The 19,785-nt window shown below is 37.8% G+C and overlaps 1 protein-coding gene across 1 annotated transcript in view; it reads left to right on the forward strand.

The window, feature by feature from the left end:
• Positions 1-15,821, forward strand: part of npffr2a (neuropeptide FF receptor 2a) — a 79,165-nt gene extending 63,344 nt beyond the window's left edge. The window contains exons 3-4 of the mRNA XM_087812879.1: positions 7,855-7,954; positions 13,543-15,821. Coding sequence (XP_087669005.1) covers positions 7,855-7,954; positions 13,543-14,395 — 953 coding nt within the window. The 3' untranslated portion in view covers positions 14,396-15,821. The remainder of the gene's footprint in view (positions 1-7,854; positions 7,955-13,542) is intronic.
• The last annotated feature ends 3,964 nt before the right edge of the window (positions 15,822-19,785 follow it).

Below are 19,785 nucleotides of genomic sequence, written 5' to 3' on the forward strand. Positions count from 1 at the left end.
TCCTGCTTTGCCTCAGGTGCTTTACAAATAATAAACAGTTAGTTACTTACTAACTTTAATTAAATCACGCTTTACCTCAAACTCAAAACAAAAATCCTTGTCATTGGCACCAATTTAACCTTCAGTAGTTAAGTTTAGCATTTCTCTGTCACTATCGACAGCTCCTCAGTTTCTCCCTCAGGTCCTGAATCTGGGTGTCGTTTTTGGCAGGACACTTTTATTTCAACCCAACATTAACAATATCTCACGGTCGACATATTTCCACCTCTCCCCTCCCTCACCCGCCACACACCACCACCCTTGTGCACAGCCTCATTACCTTCTCGATTATTGTAACTCCCTCCTCTTCAGCCTCCCTAATAGTCCCTCCATAAACTCCAAATGGTCTAAAATTCTGACGCCTTAAAGACCCCGACATAAGTCCCATCCTCCAGCACCTTCACTGCCTCCCTTTAAAACCCACCTCACATCCTTTCATCTGTACATCCATTCGTAATCTCCTGTTCTGATCGCGCTGATCAAGCACATATTTACCGCATGTGTTCATTTTTTTGCAATGACTGAGGTCAAGAGGATACAGTAAGTCCAGCAGCTTTTAAAGCTGATGTTTGGACATATTTTGGTTTGAAAACAAATGAAAGTAGTTACGACTTCGTCAAGAGTCATGTGGTCTGTAAATACTACAACACCAGAGTCAAGTACTGGACAATACTACACATATATACTTGTTACTACACTATCACTACACCAGAGTAACGTACTGGACAATACTACACATATATACTTGTAACTACACTATCACAACACCAGAGTCAAGTACTGGACAATACTACACATATATACTTGTTACTACACTATCACAACACCAGAGTCAAGTACTGGACAATACTACACATATATACTTGTTACTACACAATCACAACAACAGAGTCAAGTACTGGACAATACTACACATATATACTTGTTACTACACTATCACAACACCAGAGTCAAGTACTGGACAATACTACACATATATACTTGTTACTACACTATCACAACACCAGAGTCAAGTACTGGACAATACTACACATATATACTTGTTACTACACTATCACAACACCAGAGTCAAGTACTGGACAATACTACACATATATACTTGTTACTACACTATCACAACATCAGAGTCAAGTACTGGACAATACTACACATATATACTTGTTACTACACTATCACAACACCAGAGTCAAGTACTGGACAATACTACACATATATACTTGTTACTACACTATCACAACACCAGAGACAAGTACTGGACAATACTACACATATATACTTGTTACTACACTATCACAACATCAGAGTCAAGTACTGGACAATACTACACATATATACTTGTTACTACACTATCACAACACCAGAGTCAAGTACTGGACAATACTACACATATATACTTGTTACTACACTATCACAACACCAGAGTCAAGTACTGGACAATACTACACATATATACTTGTTACTACACTATCACAACTTCAGAGTCAAGTAGTGGACAATACTACACATATATACTTGTTACTACACTATCACAACACCAGAGTCAAGTACTGGACAATACTACACATATATACTTGTTACTACACTATCACAACACCAGAGTCAAGTACTGGACAATACTACACATATATACTTGTTACTACACTATCACAACACCAGAGTCAAGTACTGGACAATACTACACATATATACTTGTTACTACACTATCACAACACCAGAGTCAAGTACTGGACAATACTACACATATATACTTGTTACTACACTTTCACAACACTAGAGTCAAGTACTGTATATACAGTATATTGTACTATATATCGTACCGTTGACCCTGTGTCGTGACACAGATCGTCAGATGTTTAACAATACACAGCGTTGTAAGGAACTGTAAGAAGCTCCAAAGCTAGTCATGCGATCCACCGTGAGTGATCCAGAGGCATCGTTACATAATCCATCATTACCGCATCATAACTTGACTGGTTGTTACACAGCCTAAGAGCAACAAAAACAAGCTAGAATCCACTGTTTATTTTATTTTCTTCCTCTACATTCACTCGTTCCATGATATGAACTGATCTATTGCTGCAGATCCAAGAAAACTGCAAAATGTCCAGCTGAGTAGGCGGTCATAATGTAATGGTAGGGGGTGAATTAATGAAGAGGATTTATCAAGTGGAAAAACAAGTTGCTCTATTGAGATTTCGATAAAATGAAGGGAAATGAACTCATGAGTGGCTCCGTCAACAGGCGACTGTTCATCGGAGGATCGATGGCATAAAAGAGAAAAGCGGCTGCGGGTCAATAAGGTGTGAGGACTTGTGCTCCAGTTGTCGGATCTTCCCCGAAGGGGAACAGATACAAAGCTAATCGCTGCACAACATCCATGTCAGGCTGACGTACAAGAGGAGGAAACAATGAATGTGTAGCCTGACAGTCGACAGCCTCGCTACAAGTTGAAGTCTCAGGAATCAATTCTTTGTAGCTTCCATGGAAACACCATTGATGTAACATCCAAATATATACATGAGCCGACATATGTGTGTCTTGTTCCTCATTGAACCACTGTTCACATCTCATATGATTTAAATAGTTATTGAATATTGTCCAGTTATGTTGTGGTTTTTTTTGGTTATTGACAAAGTCCTTTAATTCAACTTCAACAGGAGTTTGTATCCATTAAAAAAAGGCTTATATAGTGAATATTTAGTTTTATGCTTTACCTTTCTGTTCCAAGTAATTTTTTAACAATTATAAATACATGTTTTTCACTTAATCATTTTTTCCAATCTATGCGGCAACTTTACTTATATCTATCTAGCTGAGATATCTACCATTAACCGTGAATTAAAAAAAAGTGTAATTTTAATGGTATAAATATGGTATAAATTTCCTCTAACTCGTACATATTTAAATTTTCAGGGGCGTCCTTTCCCCACATTTCTGTCCCTCTGAGTATTTGATAAATATGGTTCGATAATTCTATCAAAATTGGAAATATTTGGATTTTCATGGGGGTCTTGTTAGATTCTTGTAACAGCTTGTAACTCACATTTCTCCTTCAAACTCTTCACTGGCTGCCAGTTGCTTTCAGGATCATTTTAAAATTCTGGTTCTTACTTTCAGATCTATTCATGGTCAGACCTTCCATCAGTGATCTGATCCAGACTTACACCCCAGCTCGGGCTCTGAGGTCTGTGGATCAGAATCTACTGATGGTTTCTGAACTTCTGGACCAGAGGAGAGAAATCCTTCCAGACTGTTGCTCCTAAGCTTTGGAACCATATCTGTGTTTGATGATCTACTGACTCCTTCAAGAAACATCTGTGTTTGATGATCTACTGACTCCTTCAAGAAACATCTGTGCTTGATGATCTACTGACTCCTTCAAGAAACATATGTGTTTGATGATCTACTGACTCCTTCAAGAAACATCTGTGTTTGATGATCTACTGACTCCTTCAAGAAACATCTGTGTTTGATGATCTACTGACTCCTTCAAGAAACATCTCAAGACACTTTCATTTGAGCTTTTCCTTGATTATCTGAGACTCTTGTGTTTGTCTTATGTGTCTTGATCTTTTAAGTATATACTTTATTGATTTTTGTTTTGATTGTTAAAATTATTTGTGACCCTGGTCTAGAAACATCGTTACAAATAACCTTTACTTATATAACTTACTTTTCTTGTTCCCCCTTTTCCTCGACCTACCTGCTCATTTTCCAGACATTTTGACGATCTGTTCACGAGTCTACAAGACATTAAGATCAGACACTGAAAGTTCAAACTTGGAATGGTTGTCTCTTCACTTAACTTTTACATTGTTCTAGTGTTTTTATCAAGTGTTTTTTATCCTGCACACAAAGATGTCTCCAGATGACGTTCATATCATCTTTGAATATTTGTACTTTTGTCTGCGTCATTATGGAAACTCAAATGTCTCCAGTTCAATAATTCAACCTCTCTGATGCTCCAAGATGCAGATTAAACGTGTCAGTGAGACGACGTTGATTTATTTATTTATTTATTTATTTTCAAAGCTCGGTAAAAGTTGCTGCTTTATAATTTAGGAACGATTTGTGTCACGACGACAGCTCTTGACTTCTCAGGCGTCAACATTTGTCGTCTGCCCTGAAACGCTGCTGCTCTTTAAGTAGGTCAGGAGCATCAACAACCCACGATAGAATCAATGTTGCTCGTCAGATCGCTCGCAGAAGACGCACAACCTGTCAGCGTCGAAAATGAATCACGGGTTCAGACAAAACTCAAACCCACAGTTCACGAGCCGAGCATGTTGTTGTGTGTCGAAGATACTAATGGAGGTCATGATGGACCTGCAGCTTTTTATCCAACCTCGTGGTGAACCTAAATCAACGATAACATGCTTCAGTTTATACTTGAAATTAAAACTCATCAATCCATTGATATATGTATCCATCCTTTCATCCATCTGTCTATCCATCCATCCATCTTTTAAACCATCCATATATGTATTCATCCTGTCATCCATCAGTCTATCAATCCATCCACTCTTTAAACCATCCATATATGTATTCATCCTGTCATTCATCAGTCTATCAATCCATCCACCCTTTAAATCATCCATATATGTATTCATCCTTTCATCCATCTGTCTATCCATCCATCCACCCTTTAAACCATCCATATATGTATTCATCCTGTCATCCATCTGTCTATCAATCCATCCACACTTTAAACAATCCATATATGTATTCATCCTGTCATCCATCTGTCTATCAATCCATCCACACTTTAAACCATCCATATATGTATTCATCCTGTCATCCATCTGTCTATCAATCCATCCACACTTTAAACCATCCATATATGTATTCATCCTGTCATCCATCTGTCTATCAATCCATCCACACTTTAAACCATCCATATATGTATTCATCCTGTCATCCATCAGTCTATCAATCCATCCACACTTAAAACCATCCATATATGTATTCATCCTGTCATCCATCTGTCTATCAATCCATCCACCCTTTAAACCATCCATATATGTATTCATCCTGTCATCCATCTGTCTATCAATCCATCCACTCTTTAAACCATCCATATATGTATTCATCCTGTCATTCATCAGTCTATCAATCCATCCACCCTTTAAATCATCCATATATGTATTCATCCTTTCATCCATCTGTCTATCCATCCATCCACCCTTTAAACCATCCATATATGTATTCATCCTGTCATCCATCTGTCTATCAATCCATCCACTCTTTAAATCATCCATATATGTATTCATCCTGTCATCCATCAGTCTATCAATCCATCCACACTTAAAACCATCCATATATGTATTCATCCTGTCATCCATCTGTCTATCAATCCATCCACACTTTAAACCATCCATATATGTATTCATCCTGTCATCCATCTGTCTATCAATCCATCCACACTTTAAACCATCCATATATGTATTCATCCTGTCATCCATCTGTCTATCAATCCATCCACCCTTTAAACCATCCATATATGTATTCATCCTGTCATCCATCTGTCTATCAATCCATCCACTCTTTAAACCATCCATATATGTATTCATCCTGTCATCCATCTGTCTACAATCCATCCACACTTTAAACCATCCATATATGTATTCATCCTGTCATCCATCTGTCTAACCGTTCATCAATCTGCACATCTCTACATGCATCCTTTCAATCATCTATACATTTATCCATACATCTTTCCATTCATCCTTTCAACCATCCATATGTATTCATCCATCCATCTGTTCATCCATACAACCATCCTTTCAGCCATTCACACATGCATCCATCCTTTTAACCATCCTTATATGCATCCATTCATCGATCCATCATCCCATCATTTCATCCATCTACCCATCCATTCTTTCAATCCACCATCCATCCATCTGTCTATCCGACCAGTTCAACCATCCACCCCCCAACCTATAAATCCATCTATCCTTCCACCCCCCATTCATGCATCCACCTATTATTACATCTTTCTACCAATCCATTCACCCTTCCATCCAAGCATCCATCCATCCCCCAATTAAACCATCCATCGACCCAACCATCCATCCGTCCATCCATCCATCCACTGACCCATATATACTTAGATTGGATCAGATCAGACAGACTTTATTGGTCCCTCTGGAGATCTCCTTCGGGAAATTAAGTTTCCAGATCACAGCAGACAATAGAAGATGTGATAACAGTAATTAGTTCCATCCATACATCCATTTTCTCGCCCTCTGTTTGTTGGGAAAAGAAAAGAAAAGTAAAATACGCAGCTTGAAAAATAGACTAATCTGCAGCTTGTTTAGGTAAAATGATGGTGACACATTTTCACATCCGAGATCTTGTTATCTGAGGGAAGCAGATGTAAAAAATCCATATTCACACGGGGGACACTAGAAATGAATAAATAAACCGCATGAAGGAAGGAATGAAGTCATCTTTCTTTTAACTTTTCCAGGACTGGCCTGTTTTTGTTCATCTTCCAGCAAATCCTTTTAATGAGTGCAAATGCTTTAAAAGAGAGTCAAACTAACTAGTTCTACTTATTTATTCATAATTTCCCAATTGTATCCCAAACACTCAACGTATTGAAAGAAGTAGCAATTGTTTCTTTTTTTTTACAAGTTCTTTTGTTTCTTATGTTTTTTGGATTGATTTATTCTCTTAATGACCCCTGACCCCCAGTGGAAACACACCCTTTCAGGAAATGTTGCCGAACACATTTAGTTCTGAATAACCATCTGGATCCACACATCTTTCCTGAAAAGGAGCTGCAACTTCACTCTTTCTTTTATGAAAACTTTAAATGTTTAACAAAACACAATTGTATGGATGAAATAAATGGCAAACTAAAGTAAATTAGTTCCTGATGTCGTATTTTAAAAGCCAAGAAACACAACGAGCCATTATGATTTTGATCGATTGTTGGGACTGTCATGGTGCCAGATGATTGATTTCATCCTCAACAAACAGCCCTTGTCGCGATCGACGATCATATGAACTCTATTTTTGTCTTCTGTCAGAGAAAGGGAGTGAGTGGCATCACTACTGCTACACTGGTGCAATTCTAAGGTAGAGGCCAGAGAGTGGCTGGAAGGCCCTCAGAAAGCAGATAGGTAGCTACAAAGTAGGTGCTTCAGAGAGAGCGGCTCGGGGGGCTAGAGATTGTTTTGTAACTGTTGACTCTTGTATCTAATCTGAATGTTTGAACTTCCCATCAAAGACCAGGGAGATCCAGACGGACCTCCTCCTGTGAGGCTGCAGCACTAACCATGTCCTCGTAGGTCGGATCCAGGGAGACGCTGATAAGTGTGTAGTTTGCTGTCAGCCAGGACAAATGAGTTGTATTACCTCAGCAAACAGCTTCTGCTCGACTGTTTCTTCTTCTCTCTCGGCGTGATTAAAAACCTCTCGGAAGATGACTTCAGATACGGCGAACCCACGCTTAGAGACCTGAAGACTCTCAATAATGACTGGTTTCTAGGAGGTCCTAATAAAACACTGACGGGACCTGTTCTTTACACAAACAGCAGCCACGACTACACACCTCACGCCAGATGCATTTAAGCCCTGACAACATCTCTGGACTTTATTTGCGGTTGTCTGTCGTGATCACGCATGTGTTAAACTTAATTTGAGATGGTCAATAAAGTTCGTTGACAATATCATACGTACGATATTTACCCGGTCAAATTTCAACGACGGTTAATTATTTGAATTCTGACCAGACAAGTTAAATAAAAGCTTTTATTTCATTAAAAAATACTTTTTTTCAATCTGTTTTTTCCCTTTTTTTTCCAGGATGGCCCTTTGGAAGTCTGGTCTGCAAGTTGAGCGGAATGGTTCAAGGGATCTCGGTGTCGGCCTCCGTCTTCACACTGGTCGCCATCGCCGTCGACAGGTACAGTGAACGAAAAATCCCCGTATGTTCCGACTATATGGCACCGGATCATAGGACTCTCTGTCAATCAAGGGTCGACTTTTTTTCCAACTTGCTACACAGCTCATGGAACTCCAGGGTGTATTAGGCAAAGAAACAAAAAAGGCGGGTTAGTCCAACCTTACTAAACTCGTTCACAATCACTTTCATTTGTTAGCGTATTCAAACGTTAGCGTATTTAAAAATAACTCACACAATTATAATACATCACAATACACACTGAATTTTTTCAGTTCGTTCTTCATCCACAAATTCTTCATCCATGTGTACGACTATAACACGCTGCTAATGAAATGCTTTTAGATGCGCCTTAAGTCCAGAAAATACGGTAATCATCTGTGACGCATCGTGATTATCATCCACATGCTCTTCTATTTTAACACAATTATGGTAATACTTCAAAATTGGGAATGTTAACTATAAATAATATACTTATTTATTTATATTTGTATTAAAATCAAGTTTGCTACTTATTAACCAAATTATAGTAATGAAAAAGAAATAACACTTTCTCTTTTAAAGGACTAAAGTACAACTATGAAAGTATTAATATGATATTAGCAAACCTATTTACGAGTAATTAGGATGCTATAAATACTAGTATATTTTTACTTTTGAAAAAGACAGTTTTATTAAAAGTTAATTATTTCTCTCATGGTACACTTGCATAGTTTTCACCAAAGTTAATTTTTAGTTACTTCATTATTTCCAGTTAATAATCAGTAACCGGGTGAAGTTCAGAGTGAACTCATACTTAACGGGAAGAGTATTGATGAACTGGTGTGAGTTAGTACTTTATTTTAGATAATTAGTTTTTATTACACAATAAACAAGTAGCTTATTAAGAGTCTATATTGTTCATGAAAAGTTATGTATTTGTGCTGAATAAGAATTTTTACTTTATACATGTCAGGATTTAAAAGAGTCAAATACGACGAAATCCTTCGATTTGTGGAGAAAGATAAACAATCCAGAGTATGTTTTCGGGTCGCTTTATTTACCACTTCCAGGCAAAATAAAATACAAGCTTCCCTAACGATCGACCGGCTCCTTCTTCCTGCAACTTGACAGTCCAGGACAGAATGGCCCGAGCTGTAGAAAACTCCATCTATTTAAGTCAAATTCCCGCACAGGAGGTCGGCTCTTCCGGCCAAATTGTCCTTTCAAGTTTCCTGTGTCACCGACCCCCGCTGGAAGAGTTCGCCTTCTGTTAATCTAGTTATTCAAATGTTCTCGGGCAAAGGTCACATGTTGTGAGCCTTGTTTTCCGGCAGACAGCAATGCTGATCCTACCGGTGCTTTGAGCCGAACTCTGAAGTGAGCTCGTCTCAAACCAGTGATCAGTCTGAGAGAAATATTGATTGGATGTGATCAGTAAGTACAGTATGTTTGGACAAAGGTTTTCCCTCTTAGATCAAGCCAGTAAATTGTATTATTATTTTACTTTATATTTAATTAGCATTAATTTAAGTATGACGTATACGTATATAACAATTAAATCTAACAGATTATTCAAAGTAGCTTTTGTTGTTTCAGAGAGAAACAAAATAATGATTCAGGAACAAATTTGACATATTTCTACTTATTTTTTCATCGTTTTGTATTTTTAAAATGGTAGAATATGACATAAAGGTAACAACATTTAGTAGTGATGTGTTGATAATCTACTAATTGACTGAAAACTGGCATCATAAAAATAATAATAATATAAGTGACATCTAGTGGCCTTTTAATTCCCGTAAACCAATAAGTAACAAGGTTTATTCAAAGTGTTTGTTTTTCTTGTGTTGACTGCGACTCCATCCCAGTGGATGATTTGTCCTCCTAAAATCCTAAAATAATGAAAAATACAAACAAACAAACAAAACAAAAACTTCCTTTCTGACAGTATAATGATGTAAAAGCCTTGTCAGGAATATTCTGGTAAAAAAACAACAGAAATAACTTTCTTGAGTGGAAAAACTTTTTCAAAACCAGAAGTAATAACAATCGACTGACTGTGAACGTAGACAACACTCCTCCGATAGAAATTAAATTCATGTGAAATCCACGGAACCGTCGGCTGACGTAATAAACTCGTCACTTGATGAGCTGCGACAGTAAATCTTTTACTTGAAACGGATCCAAGAAAGTATTTGACATCTTCTTGCATCATTTCTGGAGAAGTTCCACGACTGAACAACTTATACACGTATATAACTTATATATATATATAATACCAACCTGTCGTGAAACCATTGCTGTCCTGCCAACAATCCTGAGGAATAACAGCTCGTGGTGAAATGTAGAGGAAGAAACATGAACTAGTTCATTTGGAGCAGTGAACTATTTATAGTTTTGAATTATGAACTGTGACCTGAACTAGTTTGTTTTGGAGAAGTGAACTGCTGTCATTTTTTGAATTATGAACTATGACCTGAACTATTTTGTTTTAGAGAAGTTAACTATTTATATCTTTGAATTATGAACTATGACCTGAACTAGTCATTTTAGAGAAGAGAACTGCTGACATGTTTAAGTTCTGGACTGTGACCTGAACTAGTTTGTTTTAGAGAAGTAAACTATTTATATTTTTGAATTATGAACTATGACCTGAACTAGTTCGTCTTAGAGAAGTTAACTGCTGACATTTTTGAATTATGAACTATGACCTGAACTAGTTCGTCTTAGAGAAGTTAACTGCTGACATTTTTGAATTATGAACTATGACCTGAACTAGTTTGTCTTAGAGAAGTTAACTGCTGACATTTTTTAATTATGAACTTTGACCTGAACTAGTTCAATTTAAAGAAGTGAACTGCTGACATTTTTTGAATTATGAACTATGACCTGAACTAGTTTGTTTTAGAAAAGTGAACTGCTGACATTTTTTAAATTATGAACTATGACCTGAACTAGTTTGTTTTAGAGAAGTGAACTGCTGACATTTTTTAATTATGAACTTTGACCTGAACTAGTTCAATTTAAAGAAGTGAACTGCTGACATTTTTTAATTATGAACTATGACCTAAACTAGTTCAATTTAGAGAAGTGAACTGCTGACATTTTCAAGTTATGAACTGTGACCTGAACTAGTTTGTTTTAGAGAAGTGTACTGCTGACATTTTTGAATTATGAACTATGACCTGAACTAGTTTGTTTTTAGAAAAGGGAACTATTTATATTTTTGAATTATGAACTATGACCTGAACTAGTTTGTTTTGGAGAAGTGAACTGCTGACATTTTTTAAATTATGAACTATGACCTGAACTAGTTTGTTTTTAGAAAAGGGAACTATTTATATTTTTGAATTATGAACTATGACCTAAACTAATTCAATTTAGAGAAGTGAACTGCTGACATTTTCAAGTTATGAACTGTGACCTGAACTAGTTTGTTTTAGAGAAGTGAACTGCTGACATTTTTGAATTATGAACTATGACCTGAACTAGTTTGTCTTAGAAAAGTGAAGTATTTATATTTTTGTATTATGAACTATGAACTGAACTACTATGTTTTGGAGAAGTGAACTGCTGACATTTTTTTAATTATGAACTATGACCTGAACTAGTTTGTTTTTAGAAAAGGGAACTATTTATATTTTTGAATTATGAACTATGACCTGAACTAGTTTGTTTTGGAGAAGTGAACTGCTGACATTTTTTAATTATGGACTATGACCTGAAGTAGTTCCTTTTAGAGAAGTGAACTGATGATATTTTTAATTATAAACTATGACCCGAACTGGTTCATTTTAGAGAAGTGAACTGCTGACATTATGAACTTGAATGGAAGTGTAGTTCTGGAGCTGTGAAACATTGGTTACTTCATAGAAAGAACACCAGGTCACTCTGAGTCTCTCTTGTCAAATACTATCCGGTCTCAGCAGAACTGAGAATCTCCAGCTGTGTTTCCTCGTCTAAGGAACTGAATCCTGCCTCCGGCGACCATGTTAATCCGAGTCGCTCCTCACAGACGTGATCACTCACTCCTGTGGAGCTCGTGTGCACATTAGACTCGTGAGGACGAGCGGTCGACTGTTAAAATGACAGAGCGGCGGTTTCACCGTCAGACATGAGTCCGAACAACCTGATCTTCATCCCATGAGATAAGAGGAGGACGAATGTATCATTTAAATGTATAAACTTCCTGAAAACATAATCAAATGGTTTTGTTTTAAGAAGTTTTTTCGGCAAAAAATGTAAACATGTTCAATGTCAATTATAATGTATTTCTTTCTATCCATCTATAGATGTATCACTTGATCCATCAAATCCATCCATCCATCCATCCATCATCCTTCCATCTCTCCATCCATCCATCTCTCCATCCATCCATCCATCCATCCATCCATCCATCCATCCATCCATCCATCCATCCATCCATCCATCCATCCATCCTACCATCCATCCATCCTACCATCCATCCATCCATCCTTCCTACCATCCATCCATCCATCCATCCATCCATCCATCCATCCATCCATCCATCCATCCATCCATCCATCCATCCATCCTTCCTACCATCCATCCTTCCTACCATCCATCCATCCATCCATCCATCCATGATTGTAATACAAGTTAAAAAAAAAAAAGATGAATAATTAACTATTTTTAATAAACATACAACATTTTTCTGTCTTTATCCTTTATTCGTTTGATCTCTTCACTTGGAATTTGAAACAGTTCCTGGACAAAAAAAACTGTAGCTAATTTAGACTCTAGATTTTTGGACTCAAAAGCTTTACTTTTTAAAACAGACTTGTGTTGTGAGTCTCCCTCTTTGTCTCACACCCTCTCAGTGAACTCAGCATTATTTAGTGGATTTTTAAGATTTATCAAGATGAATCCATCCATCCATCCATCCATCCATCCATCCGTCCATCCATCCATCCATCCATCCGTCCGTCCGTCCGTCCGTCCTTCCTTCCATCCATCCATCCATCCATCCATCCATCCATCCATCCACCGGTTAGACTCCCTCTTTGTCTCACACCCTCTCAGTGAACTCAGCATTATTTAGTGGATTTTTAAGATTTATCAAGATGAATCCATCCATCCATCCATCCATCCATCCATCCATCCATCCATCCATCCATCCATCCATCCATCCATCCATCCATCCATCCACCGGTTAGACTCCCTCTTTGTCTCACACCCTCTCAGTGAACTCTATAGTGGATTTTTAAGATCAATTAAGATGAATTTTAGTGGGTTTTTTTTAGAAGACGTTTAACCTTTTTTTTTGAATCCATCAATCATCACGATCGATGTATTGCACTAAGAATTCTGTGGATCTCTTGATGTCATGTGATCTGGTGTGTTTGAGGTGGTGCTCCTGAAGAAGTGCTGTCCTGATGGGTTGTGGAATCCTTGGTTTTGTTTTCCCAGATGGTGTTTCAATTTCCCTGAGCTGTTCTTTGAATTGAACTTGTCAAGTCCTTTCAGCCACAGCTGCTCATCAACGTGTCACTCGAGCTCTTGGTCTGACTCTCCGCGGTCTTTGAGCGAAGATTTTAAAAAACAACGTCATAATCGCTTTTCTAATCTCCATCTTCACTTCGTTGCAGGTTCCGATGCATCGTCTACCCGTTCAAGCAGAAGCTGACCATCTCCACGGCCACGTTGATCATCGTGGTCATCTGGGTCCTCGCCATCTCCATCATGTGTCCCTCGGGCGTCATGCTCCAGGTGACCAAGGAGCAAACCATCCAGGTCCTGCTGGGCTACGACAACAAGACCAGCCCGTTCTACTGGTGCCGGGAGAACTGGCCCAACCAGGACATGCGGAAGATCTACACCACCGTCCTCTTCGCCAACATCTACCTGGCGCCCCTTTCCCTCATCGTCATCATGTACGCCCGGATCGGGATCACCCTCTTCAAGACCACCGTCCCCTCCGTGGGCAAGCCGGGCCACGAGAGCCGCCACAACGTCTCCAAGAAGAAGCAGCGTGTGATCAAGATGCTGCTGATCGTGGCCCTGCTCTTCATCCTGTCCTGGCTCCCCCTGTGGACCCTCATGATGCTCAGCGACTACGCCAGTTTGACTGAGCAACAGTACAGGATCATCAACATCTACGTTTACCCCTTCGCCCACTGGCTGGCCTTCTTCAACAGCAGCGTCAACCCCATCATCTACGGCTTCTTCAACGAGAACTTCCGCAGAGGATTCCAGTCGGTTTTCAAGTTCAGCCTGTGCACGGCGGACGGACATCGGAGGAAAACCTACTCGCACCGACTGCAGGGGAACTCGGTGCTGCCGGCCAACAACGCGCAGACCTCCCTGGAGCCCATTTCCCTCAACAGCCTGGAGAAGAACTCCACGCGGCGAGTCAACCAGGTGGTGGAACAGAGTATGGTGATGGAGGACATCGAGAAGGCGTCCTGCAGCAGCGGCGGCGTGACCGCCGTGTCCATTTGACTTCACCGGAAAGAGAAGGAGCTCGTGGACGTGAAAGCCAGTCGGGTTGAAATGAGATTGACTGGACGCGTCAATCAACGAAGGAAGCTACCTCAGCGTCTCCTCCTCTCAAGCGTCCATTTGGAAAGGAGGAACCTTTTAACGTGCGTTAATGTCGGCGGTTGAATGGATGGTCGTGAGCACCGGGTGGCGACCAAGAGCTGTATATTGCTATATTATAAAGTGTCAAACGTGTTCAGTGTGATGTTGAAAAAGCAGATTTCAGAAGATTTTTTTTTTTCTTCCAGGACTAAGTTTGAAACGTAAGTGATCGTATTTTCATTTGGGATTTAAATAAAACATGGAAGTAAAAATGGCTTTGATTTTCCAGCATAAAAGGTTAAAATTGTGATTTTGTTTTTACTAAGAGCTGCGTTCCGTGACTCCATGTGGTCTCTATGATCCGATCCATGTAGGAAACGGGGTCAAGAGAAGCAAAGACTGAAAGTACATTTTTTAGGTTTCATTTGATAAAAGTCCACGAGCAGAGTTTAGATTTCAAGAGAAGAGAAAAAGAGAAAAAGTTCTAGAAAACGTTAAAGTGATCGTTCAGAGTAACTTTTCTTTTTAGAGTTAGAGACAAACATGTTTGTTCATTTTAATGTAGCCACCGGAGCGACAGTTGTCCACGAAGATTGATTTGTTTCTTTATTATTCAATCAAAAATATTTTGAAATATAAAAAAAAAGTTAGTTTATTCAAAAATATATATATATTTTGTATAATTCAATCCCAAATTAAATGACTTCAATCAATTAAAGTTAAAAAAAGGAGTATTTTCTTTTTTTTGATTGGAGCAACTTTTCTTTTTTATCGAAAACATATTTTGTTTGATTAACTTTATTTTGATTGAATAATAAAGAAGCAAATCTACTTCTTTAGTTGTCTTCGTCCAAAAAGACACCTAAAAACATCCAAATATCTCCACATGATGCATTTTTACAAAATTCCCAAGATTTTAATTTGCATAGAGACTCTGGTCTTTCACAACAAACAAACTTAAAATTTAGACTCCAGTATTTTGGTTACAATTTTTCTCATGTTGAAGCTTCAACCAAAGACGTTCGTCACAGACGAGCAGTTTGGAAGTATTTGGATGTTTTTAAGTGTCTTTTTGGACGAAGATGAAGACGACTGAGCTCCAGTCGCTACATTAAAATGAACAAACATTTTTGTCTAGAACTCTAAAAAGAACAGATTACTTTGAAAATAATCCCAACATTAATCGACATGAGGTCGAGAAGAAAATAAGTAAAATGTTGATGAACTTTGACTTTAAAGATTTGACCCTCATTTACTCAAAAAAGAAAATATCAATTTCTCTTCAAGTGACTGCTGGAGCCAGATGGTATTTTGGAAACAGCATCAAAATCTAATCAAGTTTGGTGTCAACATTATCAACATTTTCTTATTAGAATCTGTTTCGCTGACAGACACAAACATCGTTGGTGGAGCAGAAGAAAAAACCTGCTGAGAAGAAAAACATCAGAAACAGCAGGAGGTTCGACTCCAGCTGTCAGACATTCTTAGCCTCAGGAAATGGTTTTCCTGGATCTTTTATTCTGAAATCTGCTTGTGTTTCTGTAAACCTATGAGACGCCGCTCACGAAGGAAAAATACGAGAATCTGATGAATGTCGATCTCAGATGGAAGTCGGTCATGTCTTCGTTGGCGTTGGAAAGTGAAGCAGGACGAACCCGAAGCTAACCGTGGGTTGGATAAGAAAACTTTGAATACAAAAATCACACTCTGACTTTCTGTTGACGTGCCTTTAAGCAACGCTTCATCCGCACCTCAGCGAAATGGACACGATGTTTCACTTCACCGAGATCAAGCTGCTGTTGCCGTTCGTGAAAGACGGAGCTTCGACAGAACGACTCGTTCGGCGGAACAACGGACGAGTTTTTCCTCTCGTGGAACAGAACCGGACTGTTCCTCAGGTCCCGGCTCGAGTGAAGCCCGGCGGCTCCAGCACTTCATTCATCCTCGTCACGAGCCGACGGTGGATCCGGTCACACGTCAGAACCAGATGCAATTTCCTCGCGGCCCGTGGAAGATTCCGGAGGCGGCCGTGAGCTTATATAAGCTAAAGCATGCATCATAATATCAGACCGAGGTGGATGTTTTGTTTTTTTTCAACCTCTCGCTGACGCTTGTTGCATCTTCTTCATCCAGTTATCTTCAGCTCGTCGAACGCGTTCAGGGTTGATGGAAATGAAAAGGTACTTGAACTGGCAACGGATTCAATCTCGAGGCTGAAGGTTGTGTAATTTACACGGAATGAAAATGAAGCTAAACCTGTGATTATTTCAAGGAGAGAAATATGAAAAGATAAGGAATTATGATTAAAAAGCAACATTAAATGTAATAAAAATGGTGTGAAAATTGAATTCCCAGGAAGAAAATGAGAAATTTAACATTAACGTTAAGGTAGTAGAGGAAGAATATGAATAAACAAAGAATATATATAAATATTTAATAAATAACAGGAATAAATGTAAAGATTTGATCAGCAGTAAAACAATTTATTAAATAAAACAATTTAACAAGTGAAATAATTATTTAATATCAGACAAAAGCTTTGCTAAAAATGTTTATATATATATATATATATATTAAAAAATATATATTTAAATTATTATTCTTTTAAATAAATCACATGTTCAACTAGAAAATAAAACTGTTTATTAAAAAGTAGTGGAAAATAAATAAAATAATACAATGAAAATAAAGGGGGAAAAGGGTTTTAAAGGAAAGAAACAGAGAATGAATTATGATGAATAATAAACGTGTGAAGTGGTGTAAGTTGAAGGAAACGAAAAGAAAGAACGTCAACCTCACAATCTGTTTTCTTCACCTTCATCTGAAGCCAGATCACGTGACTCGTCGCGACGAATCAACACGTGACGCTCTTTCCTGAATGTAATAACTTTGTATTTTTAAATGTGCCTGTAAACGAACAAGAAGAAGAAAAAAAAACGTTTCGCTTCCGTGTTTCAACGAGTGTCGATGTTTCTTTGTGGCGTCTGCATGATTACCTGTCGTCAAAGGTGTTTCTGTGTCTCTCTTTACAAAATTAAAAGTGGATTTTTTTTCTTTTTTTAATAAGAACGTCCGGACGCCGCTGGAGATTGTTTCGGCAGAAAAGATTTTAATGAAAAAAGGGTGAAGCGCGTCCTTTTTGTTTGATTTGTGAAGGGCTACTTTCATCGCTGTCCACGACAGGAACCTTTTGATTGTCTGCACAAAATAAGAGGATTTTTCCACACGAGCCGCTGCTTTTGTCGATGATGTAATCTGATGTAAATATGTATTGAGGGGTTCATGCAAACGAGGGGTGAGGAAGCTAACGTGCCTGCGGACGGAAACTCAAAGATCATTGGTTCACTTGATAGGAAACACATGAACAGGAAAACATCATGTTAAAGTGTAATAATACTTTTAATTTGACATCATTATCTCGTTCAATGGTCAGTTAACAAGATTTTCTATATTCAGTCTTAAAAACCAGTACTTAATTGGTTAAATAAACCTTATTTTGGTCTAACCTGCTGTCCAGGGTGTCCTCAACCCTTCATGTAGCAAGAATTGAACATTTAAAAAGTTCATATTTCAATAAGTTAAAAAAATATACAGTATATATATTTTTACTATTAAAAAAGTGTCACCTTTTCTGGTAAATAGTTCAATTAAATAGTTTGTAAGAAATTATATTTACTCAACAGACTCTATGAATGTCGAACCACATTCAAATTGAAGATTGTTTTTTTTACTTTATATAAGTTTTAAAGAATATTGGTTATTATTTAAAAAAGGTTAATTCCAGGAGGCTTTCAATTGAACAAGGTTTAATCCAACACAAATGAATCTGGAGCACTTAAAAAGATAATAATCATTTATTTAAATGTTTATACTAGTACAATAAAGTATAATATATAAACGTTGGGATTATAAATGAAAGGTTCCTGATTCGATCTCGGACAAGTTTAGCGAGAAGCTGGTTTCAAACGTTGATCATTGAAACTGAAGATATCGATATCTGTCAATGTATCGTCATCTTACGTCGAACAAGAGTTTATTTTTCCGTCACGTCTCAGTTTATTGTTTCTTCAGTCATTAGTTCAGTCGACGAACAGACACTCAGGGTCGGCGAGGAGAAAGCAGAGGAGTTGACGAAGCAAAGCACAATAACTATACATTCAAAAAATCTGTGTTTGTTTCATATAAGAAAAAATACATCGTTTGTTCGAGCCATTAACCAAAGAACTCTGTTTCAGTCGCGTATGTTTTTTAAGTTTATTTCTAACTAAACTTAAAACCTAGAGAAAATATCTTCACTAGTGTCAGCGGATCAATGAGCTCGACTCGTCCCTGACCGTTTTTAAACTTGTTTTCTAAAATAATACGACTTATTTAATTCGACCCGAAGAAAGAAGAAGTCAAATGCATTGTCTCTGTGAGAAGGTATCAATAAAGTTTCTTTTTTAATTGTCTTGGACAACAATGCTGTGATAAAATGGGGAAAAAAAGAAATTAAACAAACATGTTAATTTCTAAATGAATTGTTTATTAAGATGTTGTGACTTTTTATTTTTATTCATATTTACACGTTTAAAAAGGTGGTTGTTTTGGATTGTTTTAATTGACGAGACACATTTATTTGTTATGGGAATGTATGCCTTTAAACGATTTATTACTATACAAAGTGATGAAAAGCATTATAATATTGTTTATATATATATATATATATATATTTAGTATATGATTGCACAATGATGTGATGATAACATCGGAAAAGGATCAAAAACATAAAAAAAGTAATTTCTAAAACCACTTTATTGACATTACATTCGACATAAACATTGATTTTCCATCTACAATAATGAAGCGAAGGTTCCGTCTTCACGAGTGTGTTTATAGATGCAGGGATTAAAGGGAGGATCCACGCGAGTCAGCAGATCTCGTGCAGATACTGTGTGAAACCATGACGCGTGTAAATCTTCTGTGTTTTCAATCTCTATGGTTTCGTGACCAAATGTGAGTCAGAGGAAGAATCTCTTGATTTGTACGTCGTCCAAAAGTTCAAATAAAAAACCTGAACACGTGAAAGAAAGTTTGTTTTCTTGGGGTTGATGGTGTCAGAATATATACACATCAGTGTGTGTGTGTGTGTGTGTGTGTTGTTGTGATGTGTGACTCTATTGTATCATCAGTGTGTGTGTGTTGTTGTGATGTGTGACTCTATTGTAGCATCAGTGTGTGTGTGTTGTTGTGATGTGTGACTCTATTGTAGCATCAGTGTGTGTTTGTTGTTGTGATGTGTGACTCTATTGTATCATCAGTGTGTGTTG

This window comes from Callionymus lyra, chromosome 1 (assembly GCF_982586985.1).
Source record: "Callionymus lyra chromosome 1, fCalLyr1.hap1.1, whole genome shotgun sequence".
Classification (NCBI taxonomy): domain Eukaryota; kingdom Metazoa; phylum Chordata; class Actinopteri; order Syngnathiformes; family Callionymidae; genus Callionymus; species Callionymus lyra.